The 23,533-nt window shown below is 41.0% G+C and overlaps 1 protein-coding gene across 7 annotated transcripts in view; it reads right to left on the bottom strand.

Moving 5' to 3' along the window:
- Positions 1 to 23,533, bottom strand: part of LOC100961574 (microtubule-actin cross-linking factor 1) — a 363,479-nt gene that overhangs the window by 74,913 nt on the left and 265,033 nt on the right. For 4 of the 7 annotated variants that reach the window (XM_023518664.1, XM_023518661.1, XM_023518660.1 and 1 more), the window contains 6 exons: positions 22,188 to 22,250; positions 21,283 to 21,524; positions 19,835 to 19,964; positions 18,853 to 19,052; positions 15,487 to 15,982; positions 13,064 to 14,535 (listed from right to left, as the gene is read on the bottom strand). In XM_023518664.1, coding sequence (XP_023374432.1) covers positions 13,064 to 14,535; positions 15,487 to 15,982; positions 18,853 to 19,052; positions 19,835 to 19,964; positions 21,283 to 21,524; positions 22,188 to 22,250 — 2,603 coding nt within the window. The remainder of the gene's footprint in view (positions 1 to 13,063; positions 14,536 to 15,486; positions 15,983 to 18,852; positions 19,053 to 19,834; positions 19,965 to 21,282; positions 21,525 to 22,187; positions 22,251 to 23,533) is intronic. The other 3 variants (XM_023518666.1, XM_023518665.1, XM_023518662.1) reach the window with 1 other exon arrangement.

The raw sequence follows: 23,533 nt of genomic DNA on the forward strand, positions 1-23,533 counted from the left end.
TTCAGTTTTTGGCCAGGGCTGGGTTTGAACCCGCCACCACTGGCATATGGGGCCGGTGCCCTACTCCTTTGAGCCACAGGCGCCACCAGATCCTCCCTTCTTAAGACTCTTTTTTTGGCTTCCATGACACTGTGCTAACCTGATGCTACCTTTCTAGCCGGTCCTTCTTTGTCTCCCTGTGCTCCTCTTCCTGTCCTTTTGTGGCAAGTAATTTCATCTGGTTTTCTTGTTTTCATACACTCAACAAAGATTTATTGGAATCTATTATGCACCCTAAACTATGCCAGGCACTAAGTGAGAGAGCAATGAGCAAGATGTGGTAAGGAGCCTGCATTTTAGTACGGCAACAGGGGTCATGGAGCCCAAGCTGACCTGGAAGTTCAGGGCTGACATTCCTGAGCAAGTGACAATGTGAGTTTCCCCTGGGACTAACTGAGAATAGTCTTTCCAGTTTCAGGGTGGCATGACCCTCACAAAGTTGTTTGGCTATTTCCATGAAACAGATCCCTGGGTTGAATCTCTGAGGAATCTTGCTGCCAAAGTTCCCTCTTGAATATTAGAAAATAAGGTAGAATAAATAACACAGAGAGAAGAGAGTTCTAAAAGCTCTTTCATTTTGTTACTACTGCAGTTCTTATCATTGATCACAAACAAACAAATAGCTTAGGTCTGAGCTTAAAGAATTAAACCTAAACCAGAGCCCATCCTTTGGGAATGAATTACAAGATGATAGAGGTCTTAAATGGTTTACTTGAATGGATTCAATAAATGTAAGCTGGAGAAAACCTAAGGTAAGTACAATTACTTTGAATTTTTTTCTTCTTCCCTGACTCAAATATACATACATTACCAAATACTGGAAACATACATTTGCTGAAACTGTGAAGAATTAAAGCCTTTCCTGTAAAACACGTCAATCTGGTATGAGATTGGTAGAGAGACGAATTATATCTGTGTTTTTAAGCTGCTTGCCTCTGAAACTATGCTGATATTTTTCCTCTCACACCTTAATGTTTTAATTAAAGATTAATTTAAGAGGCATCTCTTCTAAAGATGCTGACTTGGTAGTTGCTGTTATATGGCAACACAGGAAGATAATATGGTCTATGATAAAAGCTAATTAGGCCAAGAATCCTGAGATCATTAGAGCTGATCTAATGGGTAACCAAGTGGCTAGGGAAGTCATTGAGGTGGTAATGTCTTCTAGTTATTCTGGTTAATGATTTGAAAATAGTATTAATTTGTAGAGCACATAAGCCAAGACCAAAATGGCCTTAGAAAAATTTGCTAGTTGTGGGATTCTGATAAGAATACATAAACAAATAATGAATAAATAAGTAATGATGTATAGGTATGTATGTGTACATAAAATGTATTTAAAGCTGTGTTAAAGAATCATAACCTAAATTTGTCCATGTATTGTTACTCTAGGGTTAGAACATACGGCCTTCACTTGTTCCCCATAAAAACTGCTCAAGGAGACTGTCCAATCACTTGCTTCACTGCTGTCATCAAACTTATTGTATTTTATCTTCATAATTTCCATTTTTCCAAGCTCAGAGCTGATCTAATCTGGTGCTGGCCCTTAGATCAAGTCTCCTGGAAAAAAGATCATCCCCTAGGCACAAAGGGGAATAACTACTTTTATTTGAAAGATTTCACAATACTCTAATTTGTATGTCTGAATAAACCTTTTTTTAAAAAAGATATCATTATATTTTGAACCCCTAATATAAGCTTGGTGCTGTTATGGAGCTTTATGGAGCCAAGATCTAAAGCTGGGTACTTCTGACTCAAGCTTGTGTCTAATTTGTTCCTCTATACCAAGTTGAATGCAGCGTGAAGACTCTTGTAAACTGTCAACTAATATAGTAAATAATGACTCTAACCTGATGGGCAATTACAAAACAATATTTCAGAATCTGGCTTTATTCAAGTATATTAGATGTAGCGTATTTCCTTCTTAATTTTGCTTTGTTTGGGCTAATATTGAGATGAGATTGTGTTTCCTTTAACATATGCTGACTAGTAGAGAAGGAAGGGAGCCCAGAAAGAAGATGGAGAGGTGAGGAAACCAGGTTAAGATTAGAATTTCTTTAGGGCACACAGGGATATACCTCAAGTCTTGCAAAGCAGGCGAGGCGTGGTGGCTCAAGCCTGTAATCCTTGCAGTCTGGGACACTGAGACAGGTGGAATGCTCTGAGTTCACAGGTTCGAGACCAGCCTGAGCAAGAGCAAGACCCCCATCTCTGAAAATAGCCAGGCATTGTGGTGGGCACTTGTAGTCTCAGCTACTTGGGAGTCTGAGGCAAGAGAATCACTTGAGCCCAGGAGATTGAGGTTATGGTGAGCTATGAAACCAGGGCACTCTACCAAGGGCAACAAAGTGAGACTCTGTTACCAAAAAAAAAAAAAAAGGTCTTGCAATGTACACAGCATTTTGAATCTTACAGCTCACATGACTTATGAGAAATAAAGAGCATACGTCTAATCAATCAAATATTCACTAATCTCCAACCATGTATATACTAATGTGCTAACTACTTTGAGGGACACAAAAATGAATTCACTGAGATGAACAGTGAATGGAACAAAATGCATATAATCATAAAAATGTCAAAACTATAGCTGGGCGTTGTGGCGGGCACCTGTAGTCCCAGCTACTCGAGAGGCTGAGGCAGGAGAATCACCTAAGCCCAGGAGTTGGAGATTGCTGTGAACTGTGTGATGCCAAAGCACTCTGCTGAGGGCAATAAAGTGAGACTCTGTCTCATAAAGTCAAAACTAGGCGGTATGTAGTAAGAGCCAAATGAGTTATACATATTAAATGATTTAGGAGGTTGGGCTCAGTGGCTCACATCTGTAATCCCAGCACTCTGGGAGCCCAAGGCAGGTGGATCACCGGAACTCAAGAGTTTGAGACCAGCCTGAGACCAGGTTCGAGACCCTGTCTCTACAAGAAATAGAAGGGGAAAGAAAAAAAAAAAACAGCTGGGCATCATGGTGGGCAACTATAGTTCCAGCTACTCAGGAGGCTGAAACAAGAGAGTCATTTGAGCCCAAGAGTTTGAGATTGCTGTGAGGTATGAAGCCACAGCACTCAACCCCAGGGAGAATGAGTGAGACTTTGTCTCCCAAAGGAAAAAAAACCCCAAAATGTGATTTAGGATATCAAGAGAAGTAGTGAGCTGGGGAGATCAGGGAGGCTTTGGTACTTGAGATATGCCTTCAAGTATGGGTAGAAATCAAATAGGATGTATAAGGAATGTCTGGGGTAAGGGGACGGAGTGATGGTCTATCTAGGAAATAAGACTAGAAAGATAGTGGGGATCAAATATATAGTTTCCAAGACTGGAGTCACAGAAATGGACTAGTTCTATAGGATGCCATTATTTAATTCATCAGATCAGATGGTCCCTCCACTGATTTGGGGGAAGCAAAACCACTTACAGAAATAAAGGTGAATACAGATAGTAACTCAGGAAATGCATTTTGGAGGCCCAAGTTTTAGAAAGCTACAGTATAATGTATTTGTTTTTTCCATGGGAACCATGTGTGTATATGCCGACTGTCCAATCACTAGTTCTCTGCGTTCTTAACAGAGGGTCCTTTGTTCCAACGCAAGGCTCAAAAGAGACAGAATCTGATAACATCACACGGAGACCAGTACTCCCAGCTGGTGCAGAGGCTGATGCCATTCCATAACACACCCTCCAGGAAGCAGCTTGGAATACACAGCTGATTGATTTCCACAGCAGGAGCCTGGTAGCAGTGTGGGGCGGGGACTGGTCAAGCATAGAGAGAATTCTTTAGCTACTGACTCAAATTAGTTCAAGATCCTGACTTTATCTAAGTCACTGTCGGAAGTAACACTGTTTCTTAACTAATTTTTTAAAGAGGGCAGTAAAACCACAGAAGCTTCCCTGGCAGTAAAACTATTTCTTCAGTTAACTCTAACTTTTCATGGAGCATGAAGATGGTAAAATTCAAATCTATCGTTTTCTCAAAGTGGGCTGAATAATTCCTTCATCGTTTTGTAGGTTTTTTAGCAGCACCCACCAGATACCAGTAGCAGCTTCCCCAGTTGCGATAATGAAAAATGCCTTGACATTGCTAAGTGTCTCCCAAGGAGTGAAACTGACTCTCATTAAGAACCACTAGTGTAGCATGAGTTTTGGCACCAAACAGACCTTCTCAAATGGGGGGACAGACCTCCTGAATAGCTGGGACTACAGGCGTGTATGCCATCATGCTAATTTTCTTTTCTCTTTTTTCTTTTTTGATAGAGATGGGGTCTCACTATCTTACCAGGCTGGTATTGAACACATACCTAGTCAGGGGTGGGGAACTTGCGGCCTGAAGGCCACATGTGGCCTTCTAGGTTCTTAAAAGTGTGGCCTTTTGACTAAATTTAAATTTTATGGAACAAATCCTTTTATTAAAGGGGTGTAGCAGAGAAAGACAAAACTTTTCTTGCCTCGTTTGGTGCTTAAAAAAGAACAATCTTATGGGTGGCTCCAGTGGCTCAAAGGAGTAGGGTGCCGACCCCATATGCTAGAGGTGGCTGGTTCAAACCCAGCCCTGGCCAAAAACTGCAAAAAAAAGAACAATCTTACACTTCAGCACTTGGGAGGCCAATGCAGGTGAATTGCCTGAGCTCACAGGTTTGAGACCAGACTTCATCTCTAAATAGCCAGGCGTTGTGGTGGGCGCCTGTAGTCCCAGCTACTTGGGAGGCTAAGGCAAGAGAATCACTTAAGCCCAGGAGTTGGAGGTTTCTGTGAGCTGTCATACCATGGCACTCTGCTAAGGGTGGCAAAGTGAGACTCTGTCTTAATAAATAAAAATAGTCAGGCATTGTGGCAGGTGCCTATAGTCCCATGTACTTGGGAGGCAGAGGTGATTTCAAGAGAATTGTTTATGCCCAAGAGTTTGAGGTTGCTGTGAGCTGTGATGTCACAAAACTCTACCAAGGTGATAAAGTGAGACTCTGTCTCAAAAACCAACCAAACAAACAAACAAAAAAGATCTTAAAATCAGAAGGCTGCAAGTCCTCAAATGATCCTCCTGCCTCGGCCTGCCAAAGTGCTGGGATTATAGGCATGAGAGCCACCACTCCCAGCCTCTAATACTTTCTTAATGGCTTGAATTTTCCTTCTCTTTTCCTTTTCATTCCCTTGCTTCCCTTTTTTCCCCTTATTTATTTTTTAAGCCAGAGTCTTACTCTGTCCCCCTGGGTAGAGTACAGTGGCATCATCAGATCTCATTGCAACCTGTAACTCCTGGGCTTAAGTGATCCTCCTGTCTTAGCCTCTCAAGTAGCTGGGACTACAGGCACATGCTACCACACATGGCTAATTTTTCCATTTTTGGTAGAGACAAGGTCTTCCTCTTGCTCAGTCTGGTGGCAAGTAATACACCTTGGCCTTCCAGAGTGCTAGGATTACAGATGTGAGCCACTGCATCTGGCCAAACTATTTATTTTAACCGAAAGTCTCAGTTTTCTGATAATGCAAAATGGGATTTTAAGTATCTGATTTACAGAGGGTTTTTTCAGATTGGAAATCATTTACGGATCATTTAGATTTAGGTCTCTCTCACTGCACTTACCACTACACTATTACCACTGTAATTCTTTGTGTCTGTTTCCCATACTATGGATAGTCTCTGACTTATGATGATGGTTCAACTTATGATTTTTTAACTTTATGATGGTGTGAAAGCAACAGGCAATCAGTAGAAACCATCCTTCAAGTACTCAGACAACCACTCAGTTTTTCACTTCCAGTATAGTATTCAATAAATTACATGAGATATTCAATACTTTATTATTAAATGGGCTTTGTATTGGATGATTTTGCCCAAGTCTAGGCTAATGTAAGTGCTCTATGCACATTTAAGGTAGGGTAGGCTAAGCCATGATGGTTGGTAGGTTAGGTGTATTAAATGCATTTCTGACTTATGATATGATGGGTTTCTTGGGACATCATAGCATTTTAGGTAGAGTAGCATCTGTGTATTGCTAACTAGAGAATATCTGAGACCCCAGTACCCATCACAAGAGCTGGCATAGAGCAAGTGCTCAGTAAGGATGGACTGAAAGGAATATGTAGCCCCTTCCTTCTAAAGCCCACAAAGGGAATCTATGAACCATCTCCATAAGTAAAGATTGATATTTAAAATAACAGGACTGGGGGTTGTGAAGACCAGAATAAGTACATCCTATTAATTGTCTGTACCCAATACCAAAGATTCATACTTGAAAAGCACTTGGTGGTGGCAAAGTATTAAGGAAGGTGGGGAGGGAACACATTCTCCCCATAGCTGGGTTTTTCCAAATGGGACAGCTGAGACTTAGGAAGAATCCATTCAGCAGGAGACAGCCCTGTGGTATAGCAACGTTTTGGTGCAGTGACCTGACACGACTTCTACTGAGACTAATTTCATTCCGTAAAGTAACCAACTCCAAAGGCCCTTCAGAGAAACTCATCATACTTCCTAGCAGCACACTGCTTCTAGTTCCTACTCGCTAGCCAGCTCAAAAGTGCCCAGGACACTTTGCTGGAGCTCCAGACCAGGGTAAGCCTGAAACAACCGTTCATTTCTAGAGACAGTGAGAAACAGTTGCCTTCTATGTGTCTGTCAACCATGTTCTCTAATCACATACTCAATGTAAGTTCTACATAGGGTATTTTCTGGAAACACATTTTTCTTCCTTCTTGTACAAAGTCAAATCATAAATATTAGTTGTGACTGCTATACGCTGATACTGTATGTGAAAAATTTCAGTAAACTCAAACTGTTCAGTCCTTTTCCTTGATTGAGGATATATTTGTTTGTTGCCTTTACAATCTTCCTTGCTATCAAAATTTCCAGACAGATTTTGTGAAATATATCAATGCTTTCTCAATGACCTTTCATTTGATTTTACTACCTTCACTGGGGCATAAGGCTCCTTTAAGGATACAAGCTCAGGATTTTGCCTGGGGTACTGATATTTAAAATACTAAATGGGTGCTACTTTAAAGTGGAGCTGGAAAAGGTTCAACATGAAGCTAAGGCCTTACAGGCTCCTTCACCTTCTCCCCATCCAGTTGCTATGGTGGGGGTGGAGAGGATTATTACAGAGCATTGGAATTCTTTGTGGGGAGGGGAAGGGAGGGAGATGGCTACATAAGGGTTATAAATATCAGCAGCCAAACTCTTGGTTGGCTGTGGAGAACAACAGACAGACTGTAGTCTCCCCTTAAAGGCACAGAAGAAGGAAGCTCCCTGAAATATTTCCACAAAGGAAGTCCCTTTTCTTATTAGAAATATATCCACCAAACACCAACACCTGTATCAACAACTGCATGCAAATTCCAGATGCCAGGGAGAGTGACTAGGAGATTTTAAGCCAGAAACAACAGATTAGCACCACCAACAAAAAAAAAAAAAAGAAAAAAAAAAGAACCCTAGGTCTGGCCTTACAGGAAAGCTGAGGTAGAGATGGTTGTTCCTACCACACACAGTCCTAATTAGATCACCAGAAGGCTTGCTTGCTACATGTTTAACCTAATCAACTAACACTTATTCCATATGAATCTTAAATTTCCCCCACACAGGTGTCTGTAGTTCTCAAGTTAGGATGAGTCTGTCTTCCAGGAGACATTTTTACAGTTGTCACAACTGGGAAGTTACTATATAACACATGTAGGTAGAGGCCAGAAATGCCACTGAGTATCCTACAATGCAAAGGACAGCTCCTCACAACAAAGAATTATCCAAAACGTCAACAGTATGGAAATTGAAAAATCCTGTTCTAGAGTACTCTCTTATGCCTTGTCCCTAGCTCCTATTTGGAGTAGCCTTGTTTAGGAAGAAAGAAAGAAAAACATATGGGTCAAGGGTCAGTATAAGCTAGGATTTGGGAGGGGAAAATAAAGGGGACCTAATCATTGTCTCTTGGCTGCTGTACAGCTGGGGATACTGAACCTCCAGACGCCAGACAGGTCATACCAAGTTTGATTTCCCATTTCTCCAGGGGCAGGCAGATAATGCTGACCTCATTTGCTTTATCCCCTAGTGACTCACTCTCGGGCAGGTGTACTAAGCAGCAAAATGTAGATGGGCTGATATTGTCTCTGTAATCATTTGAAAGGAAGTAGTGAGCACCTCAGTGCAAACTGGCAGTCTTTCAGCTCCTTGTTGGGCCCTGCCTTCTGTGGGTTTTCACCTGTGCTCATGAGGATGCCTAAGCTTGTTTTCTGTGAGGCAAAGAAAAGCAAATGAAGGAGTTTACAAGACTTTCTTATTTTGGTTTCATAGTAGGGAATCTAGGTCTCCCAGATAGAAACTGCAAGTGTATTGAGTCCCTGAATCTAGGCTCTGCTCAATTTGAAATAGGAGTGAAAACAGTCCATGAGAAGCCTGCTACACACCTGTGTCCCACCAGCAAGACAGACAAGGAAAAGACCAACTGGCTTGGATGCTTCAAATGCATGATTATGGGAAGAGAACCACTGAGAAGCACTCACAAATCCTAAGAGGTTTCCGTTTTCTCCATTTTTTTTTTAATCACTCAGAGGTAGAATGCCAAGTCTGAAGCCTGGCCCGAACACACAGTAAATATAAATACATATGATAACACAAATAAATGAAGGGACATCCAGATTTCTTGGTACTGCTCACTGGTATGATGCCAAAACTACCACACAGTTGGTATGACTGAGAGGTCAGCAAGGTTCTTGGGGGAAAACAGGGGTGTAAAGGAGGAGTTGATTTAAAATTGAGTTCTCAATTCTTCTTTTTCTTCTTTAGGGATGGCACCTCACTATGTTGCCCAGGCTGGTCTGGAACTCCTACATACTCAAGGGATCCCCCTGCCTCAGCCTTCCAAGTAGCTGAGATTACAGGTGTGCAATCACTATGCCTAGTTTCCTAAAAAGCAGATAGGTTTTTATTCTTTAGTCAGTCTCAACTCTCTCTTTTTTTTTTTGCAGTTTTTGATTAGGGCCGAGTTTGAACCCACCACTTCTGTTATATGGGGCTGGGGCCCTACTCCTTGAGCCACAGGCACCACCCCTGCCCCCCTTATTTGAGCCAGAGTGTGACTATGCTCCCTTGGTAGAGTGCTGTAGCATCACAGCTCACAGCAACCTCCAACTCTTGGGCTTGAGTGATTCTCTTGCCTCAGCCTCCCAAGTAGCTGGGACTACAGGCCCCTGCCACAATGCCCTGCTTCAATTCTTGATAGGGAAACCCTATGTAGGGAATTTCAAAATGAGGAACACCTCTTGTTATAGTAAGACTTAATAGACTGGCTCAGCTCCTGTAGCTCAGTGATTATGGTGCTGGCCACATACACCAGGGCTGGAAGGTTCAAACCGTGCCTGGGCCAGCTAGACAAAAATGATCATTACAACAAAAAAATAGCCGGGCGTTGTGGTGGGCACCTATAGTCCCACCTACTTGGGAGGCTGAGACAGGAGAATCACTTAAGCCCTAAGAGTTTGAGGCTGCTGTGAGCTGTGATGCTATGGCACTCTACCAAGGGTGACACAGAGAGACTTTGTCTCAAAAAAAAAACAAACAAAAAAGTAACTTAATAGATTTCTCTTTATTCTATCCTTCCCATGAAGGTCACCCTTGGGAAATTCTTTGGTTTAAGTTTCAGTAATATAAAGGCCCCTCCTTCCTTCCTAGTCTCCTGTTAAACACAAACAGTTCCTTTTCCTCAATAATCTGAGACACTCTTGTTCAGGAAAACAGAAGTTCCTGAAGAGATTAGCCAAATTCTTTTCTTTCCAGTTTCTTGAAAACCTGCTCAGTACTCTAATTAGTGATATCTAGAACGGCTTCTTCCTTTCCACTTCCAACAGAGAGCTGAACCCTCTCTAGCTCAGGAAGGTTGAAGTCTTTGCCTGGTTTGAGTGGAAAAAGATTCTCTTCTATTCCCATAGAAGAGGTCCTCACTGGCTGACCAGATTCCATCATTTCAGAAGCAGTAAAGGGAATATCTTTCCTAGAATTAATGACTTTTAGTTTTCCATATTGATTTTCCCACAGACTGACTGCAGTTCCATGGTTCGTCAGCATTACTGCACGGTCCCTAATAAGACAGGGCTCTCCACAGACTTGACTCATAAGTCTGTTATGACTATCCCCTGTAGAGTTAGCTAGGTTTAAAGCAGAACCTGCATTTCTGTCTCACAGGTTCATACCCTCTTCTCTTACACAGATTCTGTACTGAGACCATGATTCCATTAAAAAAAAATAAATAAAGGGGCTGGACACAGTAGCTCATGCCTGTAATCCTAGGTCTCTGGGAGGCCAAGGTGGGTAGACTGCCTGAGCTTGGGAGTTTGACACCAGCCTGAGCAAGAGTGAGACCCCATCTCTACAAAAATAGCTAGGTGTTGTGGGGGCTGCCTGTAGTCCCACCTAACTTGGAAGGCTCAATTAAGAGAATTGCTTAAGCCCAAGAGTTTGAGGTTGTTGTGAGCTAGGATGCCATAGCACTCTACTGAGGGCAAAATGTGAGACTCTGTCTCAAAAAAATAAAAATAAAAAAAAAGCTGAAAGCTTAAAGCTAATGCTATTTTTTAATATTTATCTTCATTTCTGCTTTTTCCATATTAAGAATAATTTGAATGTGAAATCAGAGTCATACTTTATGAATGTCGTCTGCTGCTTGTGCAAGGAAACCATTAATCTATTGCTGAACTACAATACATTAACCCAGGAACTCAATACTCAAATCATGTGAATGACTCAGTCCTCAGAATGGGTCCAAAAGACCTTCCCTTTATGCAGCCTCCAGGGCACTGTGGAACGGATACACCGAGTTTTTCCCCTCTCATTGTTCTCACTTCCCATGAGCTCAGCCAAGAGCCTACTCCTCCTCTCCTGACCAAAGACTTCTGGGAGAAGGCAAAAGTTCTTCTACAAAGTTTTTGATTTCCCTATAAGGTAGACAGGTGGAACAGGGCTTTTGAGGAGGGATACTGATCACTACCTGGTGACTTAACAATGGGTCACACACAGGGCCACTTGGTCACCCTCCTCCCGGTTCCCACTCTTCTTCCAGGCTTGTCTTGTCAACACCAGTCTACTGCAGATAAACACACTCTGCAGGTGCCCAGCTGATCAGTGTCCATCCAGTCCCTGCCTTCACACAGTGGGAGGCTTATTCTTAGAAATCAGGGAAACACTTTGACTATAACAAGCAACTAAATAGCTACGGAGCTCTGAGCACTACTACGCAACATTAATAGGAAACAAATAAAATAATGTCCAGTAATTTCTTGAAATCTTCCAGCAACACCAAAATTCAGAATGTCTCTAGAAATCAAGGATTAAGTGAAAAGGAAGAGGTGACTTGCCTGGACATCCAAACAGTATTTTTGCCTGTCTGTGGACTCTTTCCTACATTCCAGCTTGTATTTTTAAGGCAATAAACAGGCCTGGTTTACTTCATGTTCTAGCCCACTAAAGACTAGAAGGAAAGGGCAGACTGCTAAGAGTAGACCCAGTGACAACAGTGAAAAGTGACAGCAGTAAGCAATAATAACGACATGGTAGTGAGAAAAAATCCAGAAATTACCTGTCCCTACAGAAACACATACACACACCAGTCCAACCAGTACCACACTGTACAGGTCCTAAACACAAACTCCAATACAGAAATCAAACTGCACAGAAGTTTAGGGACATTTAATACAATGCAGCCCAAATGTCTCTAATTCCTTGAGAATATCAGCATAGAAAACAGTAGAATCAATTTCAAGGAAAGATAAATGCACAAGCTGAAAAGAAACAAGGAAGACTGCCACCAGAACAGAGGTGTGGGAGTGACTAAGAGGAACATACATCACAGCTCGTGGGTTTGAGTTTTCTCTGCCTACCCCTTCCCTTAACTGGGTGCCTCAACAACCCTAACTATGATTTGACTTCTGTTGTTCCAAATTGTAGTATCTCCAAACTAGGTAAGGGGGCCTTCAGCTAGTGTCTCACTTTAGTGCTGAACATTCCCCAAGCTCCAAGAGGAGGCCCTTTTGAAATAGCCTTGTTTTTGCACTTGGATCTTGTCTACAAAGTTGTGACCTTTCTAGGGCCATGTGGCTCTGAGCTGGTATCAACACCACCTAGCCATCTATGCGTTTTAAGAGAAAGAATTCTGACAGGCAAGGGCTCTGAGAGAACAAATGTACTCTGACAGCAGGAGTGTTAACTGTGTAAGTGGGAATGATTAACACTAGTGATAGAAGTGTCCCTTCCAAACCTATTCCATGCACAGTGGCAGAGTGAGGTACTTTTAGGTATTTATATAGCAAAGGAAACTCTAAGGGCAAAAGGCTCACACAGTGAGAGCCAAGACTCAACAGGCAAGCCTCTGACCCAGAAAATCCACACTTTGGGGTCATCTGACATCTTCTGTTGTTTTAATTTATACTCACAAAATCTTATGAGCAGAAATTTTGACTACGGAAAAAAATTAAAATATTTGGCAATTAAGATAAATTTGTACTTTTGAGGAGTCTCAGATATTTTCTTTCTTAAGCTGGTTGCTATAAATGGGAAATTTCTTTGAAGTGTTATGTTTTTACCTTAATAATCCACAAAAATGTAATGTTTTATCACATAATACATCAAATATTTCCCCCCAAATCTGTATAAATTGATACATTAGGAAGATGAGTATATGTTTATCCTACAGCTTCTCATGCCTCAATCTGAACAATGGGGACCAAGATGACGTGTTCACTGGTGCTACAAAATTGGTCAATGTGAAAGTTCAATAAATCCTAAGTAGAGAATCTCTGAGTAAAAGATAAGACTTGAACATTTTTTTCTATATCCTTAATTGGATATAAAAACTAAAATAAACTATAATAGAAATATTTTCAGACCAGTTTGCCCAGAAGTCCAAGAGACTAATTTCCAAACAGTGTGCCTGACTGGTGATGGAAGTGAGAATAATGAAGGAACAAAAGTTGAAATGTACACTCAATTGGTTCTAAGTTAGAAGCAAAGAAATACACATTAGACAGAGACAGATGAAAACACAAGGGCAAGACTTACTTTAAAATCTGCCAACTGTTGGTTGATGACGTCCACTTCGGTCCCGACTACCCACTGGAGGGCCTCTGCCTCCTCTGCCGCTGTGGTGGCCTCATTGAGTACTTTCAGTTTCTTATAGAAGTCCTCTACACGGCCCAATGTCAGCTCTAGCTGTTCTTGACGAGCTTTCCCCCTCTCTGTCAACTTGCCACATTGTTTGTTCAGAGCTTCCAGCTCCCTCTTGAGACCTAACAAGTCCAGAGTCCCCTCTTCTTCTAGCATTTGTCGGCACTCTGCTTCTGAGGCCTCTATGTCCAACCTGAGGACTTGGATTTTGTTAAGGAACAGCCGTACATCCTCAATTTGGGACTGGAGGCTGTCAGTGTCTCTGCCAATAGCCCCCATGCCATCTAGCTCATCGTCCAGATCTGCCAACTGAGAAAACATTTCTCGGACTCGGCAGTGAAACTGACCGATCCCCTCCAGCTTGTTTTCCATCATCACACAACCACTGTTCACTCTTTGTTTTACTTCTAGGAACTCTTGCTGACTGGTCTCAGCTTGATGTAGCAGTTGAGAAGCATCAGATCCATCTGGGGCATCTTCTACCAGCCCCTGGGTGAAGTTCCTCAGATAGTCCACCTGAGGCTCCAGAGCCTGTAACACTTCCTGCTGAGCTCTTAGCTTCTCCAGGTTCTTGTTGCTACAGGCTTGAGAGCCCAGAGCATCAAAGATCTCAAGCTGGTGTTTGGCTCCTTCAACCTTCTTTTCAATATTCTTAAAGCTTTCCTGGAATTCCTTCAGCCTCTGAGTCATTTCTTCAAGTGATCCTGTTTTGGCCTGCAACTCTTCTGTAATGGCATCCATGTTCTGGTTGATCCTAGCCTTCTCATCCCGGATATCGTCCTCATCTGTTTCTGAAGAGTTGATCAGAATGTCAGCAGCACTATTCAGTATTTCAAGCAGGGACCGGCGCTTCTCCACCTCATTCAGCATAGCCTTTGATCTCAGGAGGCTGGATTCTAGTTGCACTGGATCTAGAGTGACCCGCAACTCAGACATCTTGGCTTTACAATCTTCTATCCATGGCACAAGGTCTTGTACATGCCAGTGATATTTCTGCGCTTTCTGCATACAGTCCTTGAGCCTAGATTGTCTATCTGCAGTTTTTTTTCCAAGTTCTTCCCAATGACATTTGAGCTCAACCAACTGGTTTTGCAAAGTCCTTTTCTCTTCTCCAGGAGGTACAGAAAGAAGCAGAGATTCCCCTTCAGCCACAATCACTTCATAGGAACCACTGTGTTGATTAAGGCTCTTTTGAAACTCTTCATTCTCCTGTAGCTGAGACTGCAGCCGCTCCAATTTTGCAGAAATTGGGCAGTTTTTTGCTTGCTGGCTTTGTTTGTCATCCAACCAGGTCCTCAGCTCATCAAACATTTGCTGGAACTGTTGGGTGCTGGCAAGAGCTGCCTGGAGTCTGTTCATGCGATCAGCTGAAATGAGAACATGGAATTAAAATCAATCAAGCCTGAACATGGCATTAAAAATGTTTTAGTGAGAGTATATGGGCTAACCTTAGGAAAAGGAAACTAATGTTAATTGAGGGCCTACCACAAAAATGGTATACTACATATAACTAGGCTCTTTCACATACTGTATCTTATTTAATCTTTATGTCAGCCCTGTAAGTTGATCTGAGTAACAGAAGTAAACTTTTATGCAGATAAAAAGTAAAAGTCATAGGCTCGGTACCCGCAGCACAGTAGTTACGACACCAGCCACATACACTGAAGGTGGCGGGTTCAAACCCAGCCCAGACCAGTTAAAACAACAATAACTACTGCAATGAAAAATAGTCGGTCGTTGTGGTGGGCACCTGTAGTCCCAGCTACTTAGGAGGCTGGGCAAGAGAATCGCTTAAGCCCAAGAGTTTGAGGTTGCTGTGAGCTGTGATGCCACTGCATGGCACTCTACTGAGGGAGACATAGTGAGACTCTGTCTCAAAAAAAAAAAAGTAAAAGTCATAAACATTTACAGAAAAAGAGGCAATGAATTAACAATAAAAGTTTTCTTGTACAAGGTCATCATAAGAAGTCCAGAATATGTTCTAAATTTGCATTATGTGTGTGTAAACAACATTAAGTGAATGTCAGTGAAAGTATGTATTCAATTTCACCTATTAGTACATCTATAGGGATGAATCTCTACTTGCTAGTTAAATCTATATTAGAGCTTTTATCTCTAGGAATATGCTATGTAAAGCTTCACATATTAGTAATATTCAATTTGTTCTCATTATAGCTGGAAGAAGGGACAGGTTAACATCCTTCTCTGTCCTAAAACTACTTAACAGTCATCCTACATTCTTAGAACTACTAATAATCCACCCCTTCTTTCTATGTGCCACTAACAACAGCATAAGTGTGTTCCCCATCCCAACTCACCTGCGAGATCTTCTAAACCTTGGAGAGGCAAGGCAACTGTCTCCAAACGCTTCTTCAGCTCATCCTTGAGATACTGCTCACCAATGAGCACAGAGAGTTCATCGCACAGTGTCTGGGCCTCCTTGACCTCATGGTCTAATTGCTCTAAGTCAGATCTAATCTCACTGGTCTCTTCTAATTGCTGCTTTACGGCTTCGGGTTGGGTGCTGATGGCCGACTGGCCACTCAGCCGCTGTCCAACTGTTTTTACCTTCTCTGATAAGTCCTGGAGCAATTCCTGGTACTGTGTGCTTTTGACAATAGCTTGGTCAATTTGGTTGGAACGGGAATTGAGTCTGTCAGTTAGCTCAACCCACTTCTGATTGATGCTCTGGAGTTCTTTCTGTACTTGGCTGGTGGATGAAGAGACATCTCCAGGGCCTGTTAGGATGCCCTGAGCTGCCTCATTCAATTGCTCATGCTGTTGCCTGCGTGTTTCAAATTCCTTCAGCATAAACTGAAACAGAAATGACACCAAGATGTTAAGATAGAAAGAAACAAATCTAAAAGCAGTGTCAAAACAAAAACTGACTTTTTGCTGTGCCCAATAGCGCCAATCTCTTTTAAAAATAACCAGAAAAAAAAAAAAAGAAAAAAGAAAAACTCCAAGGACTAGGAAGTAACACTTAACAATTTGACTGTGTCTATTTTATTTCTTACTCTATTGCCATATTCTGTTTCAGCATCAGTTACTACAGTCAGCTTAGGCTGGGAACCTGATGCTTGTTCTCTACACTGGCCTTTTGCCAGGCCTCGGAATTCCTGGCTGGGATTGTCACTTCAATTCTCAATGTCTGTTGTTCTTAGTTTCTTTTTCAGAATTCCAACAGCACATATAATCTATATGTTATGATACAGAACAATTACATAAAGAGTTACTTTTTATTTCTTTCTATTCCCTGCTGCTCTCATGTAATCTTAGGATTACAGACAAGTAGAGGGAGACTGCCTGCATTCAACTCCTGGAGCCATCACCAATTAGATACAGGACTTTAGGTGAGTTTTAACAAGTTCTCCAAACCTCCGTTTCTTCATCTATAAAATGAGAATAGTAAACTACTTATCTTGGCTGTTTTAAGAATCAAATAATGTAATTTATGTGAAGTACTCAGCATTTATACTGCACAAAAATAAATAAGACGCAACCTCAAGAAATAATGAGGTAAAAACAATGAACTCTAATACTATGGAATACAACAAAAAATGGTTAAACATTAAAGATGGAACTCTGACAGCTTGGAATAGGGTGATTAATTCTACTGAGAAATGATAAAAGGTAGAAGAGAGGAATGAGAAAAAGCCGCCCCCCTGCCCCCCAAGTGAGAAAAAAGAATGAGTGTGAGTTCTCTAAGTAGACTAGAGAAGGCTGATGAAGGGCAACCAGGGTCAGCAAAGATACAGAGATCAAACTATTTTCATAATAATACTACAATGTTATTTGCCTTTTGAAATTCTTGTTCTCTCATAAACAGTCAATGAAGTTTTCCAGGGGCCATGTGGCATTTGTTATTGCAACAGATATGCAGAAGCAGATGTAAGAATATTCTCTTACGCCAGCCATTAGAGAGATTTACAAAGATACAAAATCATGCCACACATTACTAAACTTTCTATGTTTAGAAAATGTTATTCTTTCATAAAAATATATTACTCAGGTTAAAGTGATAGTTTTATCACTGTTATTTTAATACATATATAAATTCCTGTTTTTTTTTTTGTTGTTGTTGGTTTATTTCTACATTTTTTTGAGACAGACTCTCACTCTGTAGTCCTGGATAGAGTGCCATGGCAGCATAGCTCTCAGCAACCTCAAATTTCTGGGGTCAATCTATCCTCTTGCCTCAGCCTCCCAAGTAGCTAGGATATAGACACCAGCTTGGATGCCAAGCTAGGTTTTCTATTTTTAGGAGAGACAGGGTCTCACTCTGCTCTGGCTGGTCTCAAACTCCTGAGCTCAAACATCTACCTTCCTTGGCCTCCCAGACTGCTAGGATTATAGGTGAGCCAATGTGCCCAGCCTTCCTCAGTGTTTTAATATAGCAAATATCAATACATATCAATAGATAAACACAAGCTCTTTGGAATCTCAATAATTTTTAATACAAAAGGAGTTTGAGAATAAAAAGTTTGAAAACCACTGGATTAGAGAAATATTTGTAGGTAAACTAAATAGGACTCAATAATTATTTGGATACAGGGGCTGAAAGAAAGGTATTCCTTCAAAAATTACTCTTAGGTTTGAACTTAATAGAACTTGGAAGGTAAGATGATGCGGAACAGGTTTGTGGGAGGATGTAGAAAAGTTCTAGGCAGGATTTCATTAGAAATGACATAATATTGACCAACTAAAATTTCTATAATGTTCAGCACTTAAGTCAATTTAAAAAAAATTTTTTTTTTACTTCTTCCTCCTATAGTGATTCTCTTGCCCCCCCATGCAGCTGGGATCACAAGGTCCAGCTGTTCTTTTTTTTTTCTTGTTGTAGAGACAGGGTCTCACTCTGGCTCAATCTGCCTCATGCTGGTCTTCTGCTGGTCTCGAACTCGGCTGAGCTCAGGCTTCTGGATATCTGGGACAACAGGCGTGAGCCACCAAGCCTGGCTGTCAGGTTTTTTTTTTTTTTCATTAAGTCACCCTCAGTAGAGTGCTGTGGTGTCACAGATCATAGCAACCTCCAACTCTTGGGCTTAAGTGATTCTCTTGCCACAGCCTCCCAAGTAGCTGCGACTACAGGGACCCGCCACAATGGTAAGTCAATTTTTTTTGAGGTTTGATCAGTAGAACATCCTTAAGTAAAGCCAGTAGATATAAGATATTATATTTAGTAATATGAATCACTATGAGTGTGGATTAAAAGTAAAATATGATTCTGCAGTTTAGTCAGAAAAAGTTCCCCATTCTCACATCTACTCATCTTATTCCTGCTGGTGATGATATAAATAATGGATTATTTACTATTAAAAAGGCACTGTGATAAACATCTTAAAACATCTCATACTGAGGAAACCAAGACCCTGAAAAGTTAAATGACTTGTCCAAGGCCACAGAAAATCTACTTATTTGAAGCAACATTCAAATACAGATTCATGTGATTCTAATTTCTTTGCCCTAAATTTGCAGGGGCCAGCCCATGGGCTGCATGCTGATTTTATGAGAACTTTTCAGAGATCACCAAAAGTATGCCTTGACCTTTTTTTGGCTAATCAGCTTTCATTACTGATCGTGTATTTAATGTGTGGCCCAACACAACTTTTACCCTTCCAATGTGCACCAGAGACAAAAAAAGGTTGGACACCCCAGCTAAAGCATTAAGCTATTCTGCTCACCTGGACCTGTTGCTTTTGAGCATTCAACATGTTGGGGTCAATAGACAGGGGCCCCAGCACTCCCATCATTAGTTCTTTCTCCATCAGCCAGGGCCGGAGCTGGGATTCTGCAGCCTGGAAGCAGGCCAGATGGCTTGCGGACTCCTCTAGCTGCCTTTGTCGAGCCACAGTCACCTCGGTGGCCCTTTCCCATCGGGAATCTGTAGAGAGGAAATGAGAACATGTATTCCTTTGCTCTCATCAACAACTGGCCTGGCCCCTAAATTATGTTCCAAATATACCACAGGAAATAACCTCAGGAGCATTATTGAAATTTTTTTTAAACTAAAAGTAACCTTTTAACTAGAGTAACATAGATAGTTCTGCATCTTGACTGCAGTAGCAATTACATGAAAAACTGCACATATGATAAAACTGCATAGAACTACACAGATATGTAGTATGTGTAAAATACACCACATATCCACGTATATATTATTTTATGGTCTGTTTTTAAATTTACTATATTATGGACATTTTTTATGCCAATACATATTTTCATGGTAGTAAGTAATCATCTACATTTTTTACAATTATTATGAACATACAGTTTATTTAATCCCTATATTGAATCAATATTTTTAAAGTTTGATCAGCAAAAAACCCTTAAATGAAGCCAAAAGATATAAGATATTAAGTAATATAAATCACTATCACTGGAGATTATTTCCTATTTTTCACTTTTATTAACAATGCTCTCTTTAGTTTTTCAACACAGGAGATTGTCAGTTTGGCTTGTTAAAGAAAGGCAAACTTCTGGCTCTGAGTAACCTCTCTAATTATTTTCTCTAACCAGGATCACTCTCTGGCTGTATCTAGGCCTTTCCCTTATTTATGAAAATTAAGTAAAAATAATTCTTGCTTTATAGGATATGCTGAAATTCTCTATTTATTTTGAAGACCAACAATTTAGTGAAGCTGCAACACTCCTGTGACAACTTACTGAGCTCTTCCTGCATTTTCTTCCAATTTTCTGCTTCTTGTGAGTTGGGATATGTCACCAGTAATCCGGCCAGAGCTTCCTTTACTTCTTGAATTTTTGGAGAATTCTGTTCCAATTCAGCCAGGAAGGCCTAGGAGAAAGAACATCATGCATGGCATGAGATTCTGAACAGGAAAACAAACTGTGTATATGGTAGAAATGACTGAAAACTAGTTGGTAATTATGGGCTTTACTCTGATTTTATCCATGTCCTGTTTTGTGATTTTAAGAAATGTAACTTTTCTGCTTTAATTTTTACTTTAAATGAAAAATCTAAGTGGCAAGATCTGAGTTTCTTATGTATAACACATCAGTAGAACCCAATAAGAAGGAATCATTAATTCCTATAAACTTTAAGTGCCAAGATATGATGATGATGATGACGACAATGACAGTGATGTTGTTGTTTTCATCATGCTCAATGGGAATACTGAAAATTTTGATGACTATTTCTTACAGGATTTTCTATGGTCTTACATCTTCTGACATTTTTCCTAGTTCCACATTTCAATTTAAGAATAAACTGTAGCTGAGCATGATGGCTCATGCCTATAATCCCAGCACTCTGGGAGGCTGAGGGGGGTAGATTGTCTGAGCTCACAGGTTCAAGACCAGCCTGAGCCAGAGTGAGACCTTGTCTCTAAAAATAGCTGGGTGTTGCGGAGGGTGCCTGTAGTCCTGGCTATTTGGGAGGCTAAGCCATGAGATTCGCTTGAGCCCAAGAGTCGGAGGTTGCTGTGAGCTATGATGCTATGGCACTCTACTGAGAGCAACAAAATGAGACTCCCTCTCCATAAGAACAAAACAAAACAAAACAAAAAAACCCTGTAATCAGAGTTATTTAGATCCCTCCAAGCTGAGAAGATGTTTTGTTGAGAATGGTTTGGCTTTGCTTATAGCATAACTGAGATTCCACTCTCAGTGAAATGATCCTCCTGGAGAGGGCTGTTCTTTTTCTGTAAATGTATCTAGTTTTGTTTCTGAATCTCATTTATAGCAATTTCTTTCTTCTTTTTTTTCACTTTTTGAGACAGAGTCTCACTATGTCGCCCTCAGTAGAGTGGGGTAGCATCACAGCTCACAGCAACCTCAAACTCTTGGACTTAAGTGATTCTCTTGCCTCAGCCTCCCAAGTAGCTGGGACTACAGGTGCCTGCCACAATGCCTGGCTATTTTTTTGTTGCGGTTATCATTGTTGTTTAGTAGGCTGGGCCTGGGTTCGAATGTATGTGGCTGGCGTTATAACCACAGTGCTATGGGCACCAAGCCACATTTATAGCAATTTCTAATTTCATAGGTAAGAAAATTCTCAAGGAGAGTTAAGGCATATTAATCATCAGCCTCGACAGCTGCTCCTGGCTCACTCTCAATAGTCTCTTCTGGGTTGGGATGCAGCTAAGTATCAGTACCTTATTAGATTCAGCTTGGGCTTTCACGGTTTCTGTCTTGGTGGGAGATGATGAGACATCCATGGATTTTAGGACTTCCTCTTTTGATTCCAGCCAGTGCAGCATTGAGCTTGCCTCCCTCTGAACCTCCTCCATTCTGCTGAAGACAGACTGAAGGCTTTCCTGGCGCTCTTGAAGTACTCCCCCCAGCTTCTCGTACTTCAAGTTTACATCTGACAAGTCGCACTGGATCTCCGTCAGATCTAGTATTATAGAAACAGAAATCAGACTGGGAACAGCTCTCCATGCCTTGCCCTTGATTCCTCATTCCTAAATTATTTGTCAGGATTAGGCACATCTCCTACCCCTTCTTGTGAACTGGAGATTATCTTCCTGATAAACCACATAAAAGTTCTTGTTTATATACATGAAGCAAAAGAACTCTCATTAATCTGCTTTCTGGTTTTGCCATTACATCCTCACACATATGCCTTAAGATGCTCAATAAACATGGGAACAAGTGAGGGGAGCACAGTATGGGGTTTAATAAATTTGGAGCATTCTTTAGCTCCCTCTTCTCCAAACTACAGAGAAGTCACCCAGCCGAAAGTTTGAGGACTATACTTAGATTATCTTTACCACACAGCTTCTTTATAACTCAAAGGTTAACATACATTTTCTTCAAAGTCCTTCTTTATTGCCCTTATCTAGTGATCTAGTTTATTTTCTCAGTATCTTTAGTTTCAGGGACTCCCAACATGTTTAGCCTAAAGCCAGCAAATGTACAGTTGTTTCTCTCCAGATCTTTATCCTTACACTCAATCTGGCAGCAATTCTTACACACATATTGAAACATACACAGATGCAAATGTGAGCACTGTCCTAACACACCCAACAAAGAGACACTGTCGAAATGGCATTCTCACCTTTGCAGGTGTGGTATCCGTTTACACTGCCTACAGAGCTTCCTACAGAGGGCAGTATGGAACCTGAGCAGAAGGACAGAGAGACAAACAGGGCAAGACCAACGTGTTAGGAATACATATAGGACTGAATTTGTTCTTTGGCACTCACTTTAAGCTTGGTTATCAGGAAGTTAACACAGCACAAGACAACATACTATGGAAAAAGACAAATCATTTTAGCTGCCAGGCAACAAAGTGTCACTCAAGGTGTTTTAGCTTCTTAGTAGGAAAGATTCTTTTTTCTTTTTTTGAGACAGAGTCTCACTATGTTGCCCTGGGTAGAGTAGTATGAGAGTGTCACAACTCATAGCAACCTCAAACTCTTGGGCTTAAGCAATTTTCTTGCCTCAGCCTCCCAAGTAGCTGGGACTACAGGTACCCGCCAGCACCACTGCATGTTTGTGGCTGGCACTGTAACCACTGTGTTACAAGTGTCAAGTCAGGACTGATTCTTAATGTTTTGTAGAGAAAGTTCAATTCCTTTCTTAAATCTCCAATGTGAATTCTTTGGATGCTGCCCTAATTTTATGAAGTGAATACAGGTAAAATTAATTAAGTCTTTAGAATGGTACCTACCACATTTTGAAATGAGAATTTAAAAAGCCAGGTCTACCTTTTATATCAATGTCTTTCCATATAAAAAATGAACAAGGACATAAAAAGTAGCCTTCTTTTAATACAGATGTTAAAATGAGCCCTTCTCATATAGTTTCTAAAGGAAGAGTCCTTGTCTTTCCTTTCATGACCTCTTCCTGCTCCCTGTTCCCCAAAGGAAAACAGAAATTCTAAGTGCCAATAAATCTGCCTCATAAACATTATTCTTAGAAATTCAGCTTTGGGCCTTTGGTTCTGTTTCTAATCACCGAAATTTCAACTATCTTCTCCCCAAGTTGATTCCTTATACTACAGAGGAGTTTCCCAACTTAATCAAAAAACATGTGAAATCTGAAAAATGCTCACAATGTACTGAGATACTTGAACATATTAACTAACATGTAAGTTGCGTAGTTAACCTATGATAGTTTTGAGCCCAGGGCCTTGTAAAGCACATATAACTCACATGATTCTTGACCTATATAACCTAATAAAACACCATGGCCCCTTGGGCAGCGCCTGTGGCTCAAAGGACTAGGGCACCAACCCCATATGCCGGAGGTGGTGGGTTCAAACCCAGCCCCAGCCAAAAACTGCAAAAAAACCTCAAAAAAACCCAAATAACCCCACTGTGGCCCCAAGGAAACAATTTATGTTAGAAGGATGGAATAAAATTCTCTTGATTCCACTTACAAAAAGTCAGGTGCAAGGTT

The sequence above is a fragment of the Otolemur garnettii genome, unplaced genomic scaffold (assembly GCF_000181295.1).
Source record: "Otolemur garnettii isolate 467f Iridium unplaced genomic scaffold, OtoGar3 scaffold00144, whole genome shotgun sequence".
NCBI lineage: Eukaryota > Metazoa > Chordata > Mammalia > Primates > Galagidae > Otolemur > Otolemur garnettii.